Source organism: Salmo trutta, unplaced genomic scaffold, assembly GCF_901001165.1.
Source record: "Salmo trutta unplaced genomic scaffold, fSalTru1.1, whole genome shotgun sequence".
In the NCBI taxonomy this organism is placed as follows: Eukaryota; Metazoa; Chordata; class Actinopteri; order Salmoniformes; family Salmonidae; genus Salmo; species Salmo trutta.
Window position 1 is genome coordinate 5212169 of NW_021822911.1, and position 12631 is coordinate 5224799.

The window sequence follows — 12631 nt, forward strand, 5'->3', positions numbered from 1 at the left end:
CAATTAGCATTTTAATGTTGTAAAGAAATACTGGAGTGATGTAGGATTGTTAATAAAATTGATTATAGACCAATTTATTATACTGTGTCCATGTGTATAGGCTGCAAGTACGTTGAAATGAAGTTGTTTTAAAGTCATTGAAAAAACGACCAGAAAAGACATCTTTTCAACTTTCACTTTCAACAACCGGACATCGGGCATAGTCTTATTTTCAACGTCTTTTCAATGACATTTTGCTAAATGAGAATAGTGCAATGTCAAAACACAGTTTTAACGTGTCCAAATCAATAACCAATAAGCAGAAACAGTTGGCGATATATTGAAAACCTAAACATTTTGAAGTGTTGCATTTTGATTCAAGTTTTATTAAATCTCATAAATAGTACTCTCATAAATAGTACTCTTCCATTTCAGAGCCTGGATTTTCCCCCTGAAGCTAATATCCATATCATGTTGAAATCAATAGAACAGGGGACAAACGTTTAGGGTTCTACATTGTGACATCATTAATATACTCCTTCTACAATGTTAAACATTCTACATTGTGACATCATTAATATACTCCTACTACAATGTTTAAACATTCTACATTGTGACATTATTTCATCGATATCATGAAACAACTCCTTCATGTATTTTCTGATGTTTAATCAGAGATCTTTTATCAGAGTATCTCTTCCCACATTGATCACAGCCATGAGGTTTCTCTCCTGTGTGTGTTCTCTGGTGAATAGTTAGATAGCAAGATGTAGAAAAACTCTTCCCACATTGATCACAGCTATAAGATTTCTCTCTTGTGTGTGTCCGCTGGTGTACTATCAGGCTGCTTGGGTGAGATAAACTCTTCCCACATTGATCACAGCTATAAGGTTTCTCTCCAGTGTGTGTTCTCTGGTGTTTAGTTAGACAGCTAGATGTAGTAAAACTCTTCCCACATTGATCCCAGCTAAAAGGTTTCTCTCCAGTGTGTATTCTCTGGTGTTTAGTTAGACAGCTAGATGTAGTAAAACTCTTCCCACATTGATCACAGCTAAAAGGTTTCTCTCCAGTGTGTATTCTCTGGTGTGATTTCAGGGTTTGTAGGCCAATAAAACTCTTCCCACATTGATCACAGCTATAAGGTTTCTCTCCTGTGTGTGTTCTCTGGTGAATAGTTAGATAGCAAGATGTAGAAAAACTCTTCCCACATTGATCACAGCTATAAGGTTTCTCTCTTGTGTGTGTCCGCTGGTGTACTATCAGGCTGCTTGGGTGAGATAAACTCTTCCCACATTGATCACAGCTATAAGGTTTCTCTCCAGTGTGTGTTCTCTGGTGTTTAGTTAGACAGCTAGATGTAGTAAAACTCTTCCCACATTGATCACAGCTAAAAGGTTTCTCTCCAGTGTGTATTCTCTGGTGTGATTTCAGGGTTTGTAGGCCAATAAAACTCTTCCCACATTGATCACAGCTATAAGGTTTCTCTCCTGTGTGTCCCCGCTGGTGTACTATCAGGTTGCTTAGCTGAGTAAAACTTTTCCCACATTGATCACAGCCATAAGATTTCTCTCCTGTGTGTGTTCTCTGGTGTATAGTTAGATTGCTAGATGTAGTAAAACTCTTCCCACATTGATCACAGCCGTAAGGTTTCTCTCCTGTGTGAATTCTTTGATGTATTTTAAGGTTTGATGAAGAGTTGAATCTTTTCCCACAGTCAGAGCAGCAGTGAGATTTCTTCCCTGTGGGTCTCTGCTGGTGTTTCTTGAGTAGTTCTGATCTGGAGAGACTCTTCTCTGCCTCTTCAGCATCATGAGGTTGTTGAGGCTCCCCAGAGAATCCACGATAGTCCCGTCTCTCTCCTGTGTGAACAACAAAGTCAGACAGATGGTTAAAGGCCCACAACAGTGGAAATCCACTATTTATTTGAGGTAAAGGGTGATGCCCAGAGCATACCAATGAAGCTGTACAACAATCGACGTCTGTTAAATTTGAAAATGAAGACAGTCAAGATAGCAACAATAGACAGATTTAGTCTTGTTTTCACAGAAGTAACATCGATGAATGTAGGCTAGAAATAAGTTATTCAAGTTGTTAAAATCCTAAAAAGTGTGCCAGACGACTTTTGGTCTCCAATAAAGGCCTTTTTCTGTGTTTGCTAAAATTGCAGCACGAGGGCAAAGCAGAAACTCCTCCCTGCTAATGAGGAAACCGATAGTTATGGATGTAGTATATCTGGTAATGAGGAAACCACTAGTTATGGATGTAGTATATCTGGTAATGAGGAAACCACTAGTTATGGATGTAGTATATCTGGTAATGATGAAACCACTAGTTATGGATGTAGTATATCTGCCTGGAGCAAAAATGGTGAGCAAAGATTTTAGATTTTCACAATGTATTCTGAATATTACAGCACAAGATCAGGAGTGCTACTCAAGGAAACTCACATTAAGCTCTGTGTCTACTCACTAATTCACCACCGTGGGGAAAACTCAGGGGAGTTCTCATAGGCTGATAGCAAAAACAGTCTCCATTTACAGGTTGATTATGAGTGTATTTCCCACTACTTTAAGATTATAATTGTAAGGCTCGCTTGAATCACCTGCTTAATATGTTTGTGTTATTGTCGCAAATCAACTGCTTTATACTTTAAAAAACACTTCAACCAGTAACATGCTCTTTGGCTAGCTTTGCCATCAGCCTGACAATAAGGGTTTGTACACTAAGTCTTTAACAAATTGGCCCATAACTTCACCTAACAATAACATAGACCTACTGTAGGACCCATAACTTCACCTAACAATAACATAGACCTACTGTAGGACCCATAACTTCACCTAACAACAACATAGACCTAGGACTATAAATCATTTCATATTTCAGGTGAAACAAGGAAACTAAAATGTCTTTGTCATGACATTTCATAACCTGATCACCAGATAATTTTGTGAATAATCCCACTAGGCTACTCTGTAATGTGTTGTCATTCTAAATGTCCTGAATAAAGGAAAATAGCTCTGTGTGTTGTACAATAGCCTATCCATCAAGGAACAGTTCTCTACACAAACTAACTAACTAACACGGACTAACACGGACTAACACGGACTAACAGTTGAAGCATCAGTACAGTTCAAGTTCTGCACATACAGTTGATTTTATTAAACACATGGGGTGTGTCTATATGAACAAATACACGTCATAACATTTCAACCAATCAATCGGTAGAAAGAAAATATGTATTTTTTAATCTGCCCTAGAACATACAACATGCTCTCATTCAGACCCCTTTTAAGCATTTAGTTACATCACGTTACAACCTTATTCTAAAACGGAAACATTTTTTAAAAAATTATCAATCTTCAGACAAAACCTCATAATGACATCACCCCATAAAAGTGAGAGAAAGTTTAGAATTACCAGTAGGTTGTATCTCTCTAGGTCATGCCAGTAGGTTACAGTAGGTTGTAACTCTATAGGTCATGCCAGTAGGTTACAGTAGGTTGTAACTCTCTAGGTCATGCCAGTAGGTTACAGTAGGTTGTAACTCTCTAGGTCATGCCAGTAGGTTACAGTAGGTTGTAACTCTCTAGGTCATGCCAGTAGGTTACAGTAGGTTGTATCTCTCTAGGTCATGCCAGTAGGCTACAGTAGGTTGTAACTCTCTAGGTCATGCCAGTAGGCTACAGTAGGTTGTATCTCTCTAGGTCATGCCAGTAGGTTACAGTAGGTTGTAACTCTAGGTCATGCCAGTAGGATACAGTTGGTTGTAACTCTCTAGGTCATGCCAGTAGGTTACAGTAGGTTGTATCTCTCTAGGTCATGCCAGTAGGCTACAGTAGGTTGTAACTCTCTAGGTCATGCCAGTAGGTTACAGAAGGTTGTATCTCTCTAGGTCATGCCAGTAGGTTACAGTAGACTGTATCCAAGTGGAAACAAATATCAACCGAATGTGGAAAGTGTTGAATTTGGTCATCAACAAAATGAATGGCTTATTTGCTACGTGAGGTTTACTTGATCTAACAGAAGTTTCGTAATGATTAAGTTGTTATGTGGACACGTGACATACCGACAACTTTGATAAAACACTATAGGAGTTGTCTCCAGATCGCTATGCATATTCATGCTAGTAGCTTAGCATCTCTCTCCATTGAATACAGGCGGTTGACGTCAACAACCCTCATAGAATATAAACAATAGATTACAATAATAAGATGTATCCACCAATCCAAAGACAGGATAGGTGGGAGATAGACAACCCACAGTGCAGCTTTGTGGACAACGACTCCCCTTGTTAGGACAGAGAGACATCTTGTCAGTATATCCATAGTCTTTGGTGTAGCCAACCCAACTCTCACATGGCTCTATTGGGGGTCACGGTGTGTAGTAAAACATCACTACATTAAAATCACTACATGCCGTGGCCCCCCAGTCTGCGGTCAGCAGATAGACCCTCCTCAAATATATATGTTAAGTCACTTTTTGGAAACGGAACGGAGAAAACAAGGGGTAGCTTGTTCTCTACGTCGTCTGATTCTAGACATATCAGTCATCATCCCAGGACCCTCCGTTGAAGAGGTATTGACGAGCCAACTCCGAATATCCAAAGTTAAAAACTAATTGAGGCGATACTTACTGGTGTTACTCAGATCTCCTGTCTCCTCCTCTTCATCTTCCAATGTGACAGTAATCTCTCCTTCCTTCTTCACTCCAAAAACAGCATCCTCCTCTTCTTCCTCTTGTTTAACTGAAACGTCTTTCTCTTCATCTTTCACTGTAACAGCCTCACCCTCTACTTCTTGTTTAACTGTAACATCCTCCTCTTCCTTCTCCTCTTTCACGACAATGTTCAGTCCCAGAGCTTCTTTCTCCGTCCAGCAGACCTCCTCTTCTTTAACAGGAGGGGAGTAGTTTAGGGAGCTCATGTTCGGGGATGTTAGCTAGCTAGCTATCATTAGCGACTAGGCTAATGCTAACTTAACCAGCCAGCTACTATAGCTGACGAATAAAAAAATAACGTAATATTAAATTAAATAGGTTAACAAGTAGATACGACAGAAGTGTGTCTAAAACACAGTAGCTAATATAGACCGAAAGCGTCTAAATAGCTTGAATGTTTCGGCTATGTTGGCTAGCAAGCTACCGAGGTGGTTGACGAGCTGTTTATGAAGAACCGTCCACTAGATTATACGTCACGCTGCAGCATCGCCTGAAAGACGCACATCGCCGTCTGCTGACTGGAGGGAAACGCAGTTGAGGATCACATTTTATTTTCAGACTAAGATTATTTTACATGGATTTAATTAAATAATACTATTGAGACATACAAAGACAGGAATGTGGTGATTGATTAGTGAGAATAAAACATGTTCACTACAGCACATTTAAGGCAGTTTCATTAAGTCAAACAACATCTAAATAAGTAGCCAGCTACTGTAGGTCTATACTGCTCCTACATGGTGTAACAATACATCATGTAGATGTATATAATGAACAGACTAGGTCTATACTGCTCCTACATGGTGTAACAATACATCATGTAGATGTATATAATGAACAGACTAGGTCTATACTGCTCCTACATGGTGTAACAATACATCATGTAGATGTATATAATGGACAGACTAGGTCTATACTGCTGCTACATGGTGTAACAATACATCATGTAGATGTATATAATGAACAGACTAGGTCTATACTGCTGCTACATGGTGTAACAATACATCATGTAGATGTATATAATGAACAGACTAGGTCTATACTGCTCCTACATGGTGTAACAATACATCATGTAGATGTATATAATGAACAGACTAGGTCTATACTGCTGCTACATGGTGTAACAATACATCATGTAGATGTATATAATGAACAGTCTAGGTCTATACTGCTGCTACATGGTGTAACAATACATCATGTAGATGTATATAATGAACAGACTAGGTCTATACTGCTGCTACATGGTGTAACAATACATCATGTAGATGTATATAATGAACAGACTAGGTCTATACTGCTCCTACATGGTGTAACAATACATCATGTAGATGTATATAATGAACAGACTAGGTCTATACTGCTCCTACATGGTGTAACAATACATCATGTAGATGTATATAATGAACAGACTAGGTCTATACTGCTGCTACATGGTGTAACAATACATCATGTGGGGCTTTAAGGTGATGCTGTTGGTGTGACGTATAATGTAGTGGACGGAACACTTCTTTCGAACGAAAGCAACAGTTCGTCAGCCACCTCGGTAGCTTGCTAGACAAAATAGCCGAACCAATAAAGCTCTTTAGACGCTTTAGTGTATATTAGCCTCTGTGTTTTAAACCCACTTCTGTCGTCTAGTTAGTTATCCGTTGTAATATCATATTTACGGTGTTGTTGTTATTATTCAGCTAGCGGGCTGGTTAAGTTATTAGCATAGCTAGCTAACCTCCCCGACCATGAGCTCACTGAGCTACTCTCCTCCTGCTAAAGAAGAGGTCTCCTGGACAGAGCTGAACGTTGTCGTGAAAGAGGAGGAAGAAGAGGATGTCACAATACAAAAACAAGTAAAGGGTGAGGCAGTTACAGTGAAAGAAGAAGAGAAAGACGTTTCAGTTAAAGAAGAGGAAGACGCATTCAGAGTGAAAGAGGAAGAGGATGTTACTGTTAAAGAAGAGGAGGATGGGAAGATGACATCGAGAAAGGAGGAGGAGGAAACTGGATATCTGGGCCCGGTTTCCCAAAGGCACGTTAAGGCATCAAATGGTTCTAACGATGAACGGACCCTGATTAACACTAGTAAGTACTGTCTTAAATACAGTGGCACAAACTCTGCAGTTGTTGAGCTGATGTTTGGTGTTAAAGGGTAAATATGCAATAGCTACATCCATATTGTGACTTTTAAATTATTTATTTATAGCCATTGATTCTTGAAGAATATAACACATGCCTCATGAGCTTAGTTCAACTGTTGTACCCCATCAGAACCCCAAATAAGCTTTTTTTTTACTCCAATGTTTAGAAACAATGTAAACCAACACTGTATAGCCTCAACATAGTTAAACTATAATGTTGATATCATGGATGGTCAGTGCTTGCATCCGTAGGTCTGTCTATGAATTTGAGAGTAGTTACATTTCTCCAGACCCATCATCATCTTATAACCAAACTAGTGGTGGAATGACAGCTTTGTTATTGTATGAACTGCAGATTGGTTGATAGATGTGTGGTTATTTTATAGGGGTAACCTAGGATTTAAATAGCTAAAAATTGTCAGCCCTGAGTCTTGGTTTGGTAATCAGCTGAGGAATGGGGTCTGGAGAAATGTAACCACTCTTCATAGAGAAAGCTATTGTAGCAACCGTAACCCAACACCTAGCGACCTCTTCAAGAAGTTCAGACATCTTGGCGTAACAGTTATAAGGTGTTGGCTTGACAGTTGCTGGACCCAGGTTTGAGTTCAGCTCAGGGCTACCCCCTGAATTGACTACACTATAAATACAAGGGCTGGCAATCCATAAGATCAAAATTATAGTTTTAAACAAGATTTCAAGGCTAAACGGTGCTTGTTTACAAACAGTGGTGTTATATGAGCTTATGTTTTGGTTTCTGATGGGGTAATAAAGTTTAAACATTTGAGGCATTTATAAGTTATATTCGTCAAGAATCAATGGTTATATAGTAAATGGGTCTTTCTATAACTGCCAGTGTAGATTTCCTGTGGGGGTCAAATTGTTAGAGCTGTTGATAAGTAATTAGCTGTGTTAGAATACTCATACTAACCGTACTATTTGTGATGTTAATTGAGTATATAGTGTGCTTATTGGTCATAGTATGATATAGTTAGTATGCCAAAAGTTCCCGGATGTCTTACTAAATTCACCAAAATATGACGTAAACACGCAGTACGTTAGGGCCCATAATGCAATTCATCAGGAAATGGGCGTGACTTCACATTGTTTTCAGATTGGAAGAAAATGGCGGAAAATATTCAGCCGAAGTCCAACGAGAGCCGATACAAATTCATTGCTTTAACTAATTATGGCAAATGTTAAGAAAATGTTGAGCAATGTAATAAAATAATTACTTTTCAAATAAGTTACCTTAGATAGAATATAGTTAACTAACTACCCAACATATATTAAATAATATTAAATAATATACCTTACACGTTTTTTTGGCTGGCAATGTGTTAGCATGTTATTACAGCAGTATATACCGCTATGTTATCTAGCTGCCTAACGTTAGTTGGCTACTTATACATCAAACTTGCCAGTATATTTACTTTATTCTATCTAACTAACTACCCAACGTTTATTGACTTGATTATTCCCGTCATTCTTAGCTTAGCTAAACGGTATAGTCGTTGTGTTTTCTCAATGGACATTCGGTTGCTTTCATAAATTCACTCTGACTATCTACTCTGATTTCAGAGCGCTCTCGTCTGAGTACCAGAGAGCAGAATAATGAATTTACTAGCGTTCAACACCCGTTGAATATGTCCAGGCGTCTGAGTTAACATGAAAATGAACTAATAGTATGTAGTATATACTCATGTAGTTACAGTATTCTACAATTAACTAATAGTATGTAGTATATACTCATTAAGTATGTAGTATACAGTATGTTAGTATGGGTATTCAAACACAGCTATTCTCCTTTTTTCAAATGTTTTCAATGCCATTACATTAAAGGCGAAACATACCTACATTCAATAACATTTATGAATTGTTTGAAACCTTTGTTTTAAACCCTCCTTAAAGTTGGTGCCTTGCCGGATTTATTATTATTATTTTTTAAATAAAACACTACTTGAATTTCCTTGTATTTATGGCAGTGTAGTTCCCTTAAGGGTCAGTCAACTTTGGTACAACATACTGTGGGGAGTTGCGACTTCGGTTGAAGGATCTAAAATCACACCTGAAAAGGCCAATGAAATCCGCGCCTGACTGGAAGTCCCGCCTTCCACAGGTGATGAGCGTCAGGCTGGGATTCATTCCTTCCATTATTCCGCCCTTCACCTCGGTGTGAACAGGAACAATTCATGCTACTAAAACATACAATTGGAACACGAGACTGTCTTACGTTGCTCCAACTAAACTGACACTTAGTGGTAGAGTGTGATCACCCCCTGGACTTTGTGTGGTTCTCATAGTTTCCTAATCACAATGTCCTGGTTATAGCAATGAATAAGATGGCTAAAAATGAGACCTAGACAATGAAAGTTCAGACCGAGGTAAAGTTGGATTTATATTCACACATTCAGATATTCAACAGACATTGGCCAAAAGCCATTTAAAATGGTATAAATCAATAACTAATTCATTGATTGTCACAGAAACATTAAACTAGATTTATTATATACATGTCTAGCATACTTTTACAACCTTTTTTAAACAAAAATTCCAGTTTTGATTTTATAGAAATATATAAATCTATAAAATGCCATTTAAAAGTGGTATAAATCAATAACTAATTCACCATTTGTCACGGAACAAATAATAATTAAAAGTTCATTTGTGAAATTTCTTTCCTTAATGCATTTGAGCCAATCAGTTGTGTTGTGACAAGGTAGGGTTTTTGCACTTTCTAGTAGGCTTATATTGAACATATGGTTAATAGGAGTGGTAATGTCGTCCGCTATTATCCTCAGTAATTTTCCATTCACGTTGTCAGACCCCGGTGGCCTGAAAAAGAAAAGGAGAACCTCACACTCTAGGAGCTCAGATGCAATAATTTAATAACCTAATAACCAACGTTTCCACAGACAAGCTGTTTTCATCAGGGTATAATGACAAACACTGCAGGTAACTGGTTTATACAGACAAGCTGTCTTCATCAGGGTATAATGACAAACACTGAGGGTCACTAGTTTATACAGACAAGCTGTCTTCATCAGGGTATAATGACAAACACTGTGGGTCACTAGTTTATACAGACAAGCTGTCTTCATCAGGGTATAATGACAAACACTGTGGGTCACTAGTTTATACAGACAAGCTGTCTTCATCAGGGTATAATGACAAACACTGCAGGTAACTGGTTTATACAGACAAGCTGTCTTCATCAGGGTATAATGACAAACACTGCAGGTAACTGGTTTATACAGACAAGCTGTCTTCATCAGGGTATAATGACAAACACTGCAGGTAACTAGTTTATACAGACAAGCTGTCTTCATCAGGGTATAATGACAAACACTGCAGGTAACTGGTTTATACAGACAAGCTGTCTTCATCAGGGTATAATGACAAACACTGCAGGTAACTGGTTTATATTGTGTCAAAGGACACACACAGGTGTCTGTAATCATGTCTGAGTGTGGCCTGATATCATTGGTTAATTTACAGATAGAAATAGAACATATGAAAACATAAATGGATAGCATAGGATCATAGATACAATTTGGCTACAATGACCTCCAAACATTTACAATGAATAGCAATATTCCAATAATGGATACATAGACCTCCAAACATTTACAATGAATAGCAATATTCCAATAATGGATACATAGACCTCCAAACATTTACAATGAATAGCAATATTACAATAATGGATACATAGACCTCCAAACATTTACAATGAATAGCAATATTACAATAATGGATACATAGACCTCCAAACATTTACAATGAATAGCAATATTCCAATAATAGATACATAGACCTCCAAACATTTACAATGAATAGCAATATTACAATAATGGATACATAGACCTCCAAATATTTACAAAGAATAGCAATATTACAATAATGGATACATAGACCTCCAAACATTTACAATGAATAGCAATATTCCAATAATGGCTATGTTGAGACAGACGGTAGCAAGGCTCTTTAAATTTAAGATCCAGGCAGCCTCTTGTTTTTAACAATAAATTGTCGAGGTCACCCCCTCTCCTAGGGAGGGTGACGTGTTCGATGCCGATATAATGTAGGGACGAAATCAAGGGGTTCGCTTCCAAAAAGTGGGTCGCAACTGGATACGTCATATAGATTTTAGAACAAGGACAAGTTCTAAGATAAATAACTGCCTTAGTGGTGCACGTGATAACACCTTTGATTGGGATCTGTTTCCCTGTTTGGGGGTGTTTGAAGGATCTACATTTATAAGTGCCATTGCATTGAGCGCAGCCATTACATTTGTAGTTTCCATCCAGAAGAGGTGTAAATAGACGTTGTGCAGAGATATTTTGGGGAGTTAAATCAGAGTTTAGTAAGAATGCAAGAATGCTTGGTTTTTGTGAGACTGTCCTTGAAAGAGATAATTTCTTGATTTTTGTACCCCTTCTCCTCTGCCAAATCGTTTTTTCTCTCCTTTAGAGTCTGTTATTAGGTCTATGTTGTTGTTAGGTGAAGTTATGGGTCCTACAGTAGGTCTATGTTCTTGTTAGGTGAAGTTATGGGTCCTACAGTAGGTATATGTTGTTAGGTGAAGTTATGGGTCCTACAGTAGGTCTATGTTGTTGTTAGGTGAAGTTATGGGTCCTACAGTAGGTCTATGTTATTGTTAGGTGAAGTTATGGGTCCTACAGTACGTCTATGCTGTTGTTAGGTGAAGTTATGGGTCCTACAGTAGGTCTATGTTATTGTTAGGTGAAGTTATGGGTCCTACAGTAGGTCTATGTTGTTAGGTGAAGTTATCGGTCCTACAGTACGTGTGTGTTACTGTTAGGATCTTCCAGTAGTTATTGATGGCCTTCCATGTGGCTCAGTTGGTAGAGCATGGTGTGTGCAACGCCAGGGTTGTGGGTTCGATTCCCACAGGGGGGGGGGGGGGGAAAGGCATGAAATGTATGCATTCACAACTGTAAGTCGCTCTGGATAAGAGCGTCTGCTAAATGACTAAAATGTAAAAAAAAAAAATGTAATGTTACTACTAATGTGAAAACAAGACAAAATATGACTATTGTTGCTCACTTGACTGTATTAAGACAATTGTCAAATAATTTAACAGACGTCAATTGTTGTACAACTTCATGGGTACACTCTGGGCATCACCTTTGACCTCAAATAAAGAGTGGATTTCTGCTGTTGTGGGACTTTAACCATCTGTTTAATTTTGTCGTTCACACAGGAGAGAGATGTGACTATCCTGGGTCCTCTGGGGAGTCTCAACAAGATCATGATGCTGACAGGGCAGAGAAGAGTCTCTCCAGATCAGAACACCTCAAGAAACACCAGCAGAGACCCACATTGAATAATCCTTACTGCTGCTCTGACTGTGAGAAGAACTGCAAATCTAAATCAGAACTTGAAATACACCGGAGAATCCACACAGGAGAAAAGCCGTACCACTGCTCTCATTGTGGAATGAGTTTCTCTAGATCATATTCATTGAAAACACACCTGCTAATTCACACAGGAGAGAAATCTTATAGCTGTACTCAATGTGGGAAGAGTTTTACTACATCTTCCAATCTGACTAAACATCAGAAAACACACACAACAGAGAAACCTTATAGCTGTGATCAATGTGGGAAGAGTTATGTTACATCTAGCTATCTGACTTTACACAAGAGAACACACACAGGAGATAAATCTTATAGCTGTGATCAATGTGGGAGGAGTTATGTTACATCTAGCTCTCTGACAGTACACCAGAGAACACACACAGGAGAGAAACCATTTAGCTGTACTCAATGTGGGAAGAGTTT

The 12631-nt window shown here is 38.4% G+C and overlaps 1 protein-coding gene across 1 annotated transcript in view; it reads right to left on the reverse strand.

The window, feature by feature from the left end:
• Positions 1–771: 771 nt before the first annotated feature.
• The window catches only part of LOC115186592 (zinc finger protein 135-like), a gene marked incomplete at both ends in the record, with an annotated part of 91303 nt that continues 79443 nt past the window's right edge, over positions 772–12631 (reverse strand). Inside the window, one exon of the mRNA XM_029746181.1 lies at positions 772–1681. Coding sequence (XP_029602041.1) covers positions 772–1681 — 910 coding nt within the window. The remainder of the gene's footprint in view (positions 1682–12631) is intronic.